Source organism: Tupaia chinensis, unplaced genomic scaffold (assembly GCF_000334495.1).
Source record: "Tupaia chinensis unplaced genomic scaffold, TupChi_1.0 Scaffold000201_1, whole genome shotgun sequence".
Lineage (NCBI taxonomy): Eukaryota > Metazoa > Chordata > Mammalia > Scandentia > Tupaiidae > Tupaia > Tupaia belangeri.
The window spans coordinates 2,829,945-2,834,181 of record NW_006159676.1 but is presented as its reverse complement, the minus strand read 5'-3'; the positions used below and the strand labels follow the sequence as shown (position 1 = coordinate 2,834,181).

The 4,237-nt window shown below is 54.0% G+C and overlaps 1 protein-coding gene across 1 annotated transcript in view; it reads left to right on the top strand.

Annotated features, from left to right (window-relative positions):
* Nucleotides 1–749, top strand: part of LOC102474069 (long-chain fatty acid transport protein 1) — a 34,286-nt gene extending 33,537 nt beyond the window's left edge. Inside the window, exon 18 of the mRNA XM_027771281.1 lies at nucleotides 253–749. Coding sequence (XP_027627082.1) covers nucleotides 253–410 — 158 coding nt within the window. The 3' untranslated portion in view covers nucleotides 411–749. The remainder of the gene's footprint in view (nucleotides 1–252) is intronic.
* Nucleotides 750–4,237: the final 3,488 nt, after the last annotated feature.

Here is a 4,237-nt window from a genome sequence, read left to right as displayed (position 1 = left end):
GGGTGGGTAGGGTTCAGAGAGTTAATCAGGCAGAAAATGCATTTCTCACTGTGCTGCGAGTAGTCAAGGAGGCCTCCCTGGAGGAGGTGGCAGGAAGCTGGGATCTGAAGAGTAAGGCAGAACCAGGCCAAAGTGAAATGGGGAAGAATGTTCCCTGCGAGGGACAGCCCAGAGGTGTGGGAGAATGGTGAGTCGGGGTGTCCAGAAGCGACTTGCCCACCCCTCGACCCTGTTCCTCTCCTTACTCCACAGGCACCTTCAAAATCCAGAAGACCAGGCTGCAACGCGAGGGCTTCGACCCACGCCAGACCTCTGACCGCCTCTTCTTCCTGGACCTCAAACAAGGCCACTACCTGCCCCTGGATGAGAGTGTCTATACCCGCATCTGCTCGGGAGCCTTCGCCCTCTGAGGCCCCTCCCTACTGGCCAGAGATTTCTAGCCAGGCGGTCCGGCAAAGGGGACTTGAACCAGATGGTCCTGCCCGGGACTGCCCCCTCCCACCTGCTCACCTTGGGGCCGTCCAGGGCTTTGACACTGGAACTTGGAGGACCCCACATCTCTCTCCCCCTTTCTCCGTCCCCCTCGCTGGCAGGTCTCCCTGTGTGTCCTGGTCTGGTATCATCTCTGTACTCTTTTTTCTTTTTCTATTATTTTTTTTAAGGTTTTTGTTACAGGGTACGTGCACTCACCAGCGAGACACAGAGAGAAGGAAAGTGAGAAATCGTCCCCCAGGGGGATGGCCACAATCCCTTCTCCATTCTCCCCTCGGGATCTTGGGCATGCACGCATGTGCACCCGGTGTGATTTTCAAGCCACCGGGTCCAGGACTCGAACTGCAAGTGGTCATGGGGGAGTCCAGCCTCTTCACCACCACGCCACCTGTTGGCCCTTCTTCCCGCTTTCTCCATTGCATCCTCGGAAGGACCCCGCTGCCCTTGAGGCCTCCTGGTTCATCCTCTGAGCCCTGGACTTGGGATGGGGCCTCCCTGCCTCCCTCTCCACTGTGCCTTAAGGAGCCCCAGCCCCGGCCTTCCTCAAGGGCTGGGCTCCAGACCTTAACCTCGCAGTGGGCTCTCTGCCACCCCTGCTGGCGCTGATCTGCCTGGTGGGCGCATCTGGGCGTGAGACGCTGCCCTGAGGGTTTCCTGGGGCCATCGGAAAAGTACTTTGGGTCGGTTGGAATGTCCTTTTTTTTGGGGGGGGGGATTTTTGCTATAGAACACATGCACTTGCCAGAGAAACAGAAAGACAGAAGACAAAAAAATCGTCCCCCAGGGGAGATGGCCACACCGCAATCCCTTCTCCTCCATTCTCCTCTCTGGATTTTGGGCATGCACGCACGTGCGCCCGGCATCCGGGACTCGAACCGCAGTCAACGATGTGGGATTCCAGCGATGTAACCGTTATGCCATCTGCTGGCCCTGATTTTTTAAGTTTATTCATTTATTTCTTGGAAGAGAAGGAAAGACGGGGTAGGGTGGTAGAGGGGCACCCCAATAGGGTCTCCATTGCTACAATTGACCCCGAGTCTCAGCCAGCCTCGGTCCCAGGGACACAGAGCAGTCCTGGGACACGAACCCTGGACCTTTCCCGTGTGGGTCCAGTTGCACCTCCACCCTCCCCATTCTTTTTTGCACTTCTCTTTCCTGGGGGGAGGGGTTTCCCTGGCCACACCTATCCCTTCCAGTTTTCTGGAAACTTCCGGAATTGTGACCACGTGGGTGTCGTCATTGCCAGGGAGGGGACCTGAGGACAACGCTGGCGGCCACCCAGTCAACCCCTTAATGCCCTTGGTGGGGTTGTCTCTTGGCCGTGTCTCTCCAGCGTGACTCAGAAGAAGCCCTTAGCCTAAGGGGTCAGGAGGTCTCCTGACCACGGGGTCTCTCTGAAATAGCTCTCAGACTTCAGGGGCTTTAACCTATTCCACATCCTTGTCCCCACTGGCTTTTATTTATTTTTTTTCTCCTTAGTTTCTTGCTAAGGTGTGTACTCACTAGAGAGAGACAGAGACAGAAGAGACAGAAAGCGAGAAATCACCCCCCAGGGGGATGGCCACGCCGCAATCCCTTCTCCTTCATTCTCTCGGGATCTTGGGCATGCACGCACACGCGCCCGGCGTTTCCCGAGCTATGGGGTCCTGGAGTTGGGCCATGCAGTCGGTCAGGTGGGATCCGGCTGCCGTAACCACCGTGCCACCTGCTGTCCCCCACCCTGGCTCTGCTACGGAAGGTTCAGACCTTGTGTTAGTGACATCTTGGACGGTCTCGCTGTGATGGCTCGGATGTCCCCACTGGCTGCGTTGATGGCTCGTCTCGGACTCAGCCACCCAGACCACCTGTCCGTCCTCCCTGCAGCAGTGGGGCCAGCGCCCAGCACCCCCACCCACGCAGCCTCACGTGGAACTTTCCGAGCACGTGGGTTTTGTTTCCTGATTGACTGGAAAAAATAAACCCGCAGAAAGTCTGGCGCCTGCTGGGCTCCCTGTCAATCACTGTCCGTCTCTGTGGGGTGCAAACTTGCGGAGTTCCAGAAGGGAAGGACTGGCCCAGCCCTGGTGGCACATGCAAAGACACTGAGGCCCACAGGGTGGGACCACATGGGAGTGGGGGTTCGTTTCCCGGTCCGACCTAACCTCTGGGGGAATGGACACTTGGAATCTGTGCCACAGAAGGCTGAGGGACGAGGGTGGACTGGAGTGTGGCTGGACCTGACCCCGTCTAAGACTGAGCTGTGGTCCCAGCTTGGGGTTGGAGCATGGAGGATCCAGACGCTGAGGCCCTGGGACCTGCAGGTGGCGTGGGGATTAAGACCTTGGACTTAATTATGGTTCAAGTCCTGGACCTGGTGGCTTGAAAATCGTGGCTGGGGGAATCAGAAAACAAGAACAAGTGGAATTAAACAATTACTTAAAAAGGGGGAGGGTCAGCGGATGGTGTAATGGCTGTGTCGCTGGACTCCCATGTAGTTGACCGAGGTTCAAGTCCCGGACCCGGTGGCTTAAACTCACACCGGGCGCGTGTGCGTGCGTGCCCAAGATCCCGAGAGTTCCCTTTCTCTCTCTCCCTGTCTGTGGTCAAATTTAAAAAATAATTACACACGTAAGGCCAGCAGGAGGCATGATAGTTAAGGCACTGGCTTCCCACATGGCTGACCATGGTTCAAGTCCTGGACCTGGCAGCTTGCTTTCTCACTTTCCCTTTCTCTCTCTCCCTGTCTGTGGTCAAATTTAAAAAATAATTACACACGTAAGGCCAGCAGGAGGCATGATAGTTAAGGCACTGGCTTCCCACATGGCTGACCATGGTTCAAGTCCTGGACCTGGCAGCTTGCTTTCTCACTTTCCCTTTCTCTCTCTCCCTGTCTGTGGTCAAATTTAAAAAATAATTACACACGTAAGGCCAGCAGGAGGCATGATAGTTAAGGCACTGGCTTCCCACATGGCTGACCATGGTTCAAATCCTGGACCTGGTGGCTTGCTTTCTCATTTTCCCTCTCTCTCTCTCTCTGGTCACATTAAAAAAATAATAATAATGAATAAAATAAAATAAGGTAATTCTTTTAAAATTAAAATAATAAATGTAATTAAATTTTTTTGGCGGTAACTGCTGGTCCCTATATATTTATTTATTTTAATTTGACCAGATTGAGAGAGAGAGAAAGAGAGAGAAAGCAACCCACCAGGTGCAGGACTCGAACCACAGTTGTCCATGTGGGAGTCCAACACCTTAATCACCATGCCAACATCCTACATCGTTGATTGCGCAGTTCGATTCCCGGATTTGGTGATGCAACAAACACACTAAGCGTGCGTGCGTGCGCAATTTCCCAAAAGGAGACTAGAGGAGAATGGTTTGCAGTGTGACCGAGCCCCACGGGCAGCGGCTCCTCCTCTCTCTCTGCCTCTCTGTGGTGAGCACATGTCACATGCCCTTTAGCACACGCACACACACGCACACACACACACACACACACACACACACAGAAACCCCAAAAAACCCTGTGCCCTGCCTACACCCCTCCCCACCTCCCCGCTCTACGCACGGCAACTGCGGAGCGATTCAATGTTACAATAGTCCCGCAGTCGCCGAGGTCACATAGCTGGAAGAATCCAGCATGTGGCTTTTCCACAATGCTCCCTTTCACTTATAAAAAGCATTTCAAGTTCCTCTGTGTCTTCATAGCTCTGCATAGTTTTGTTTTGCTGTTCTTTCCTTTTTTTTTTTTTTAATAGGTTTT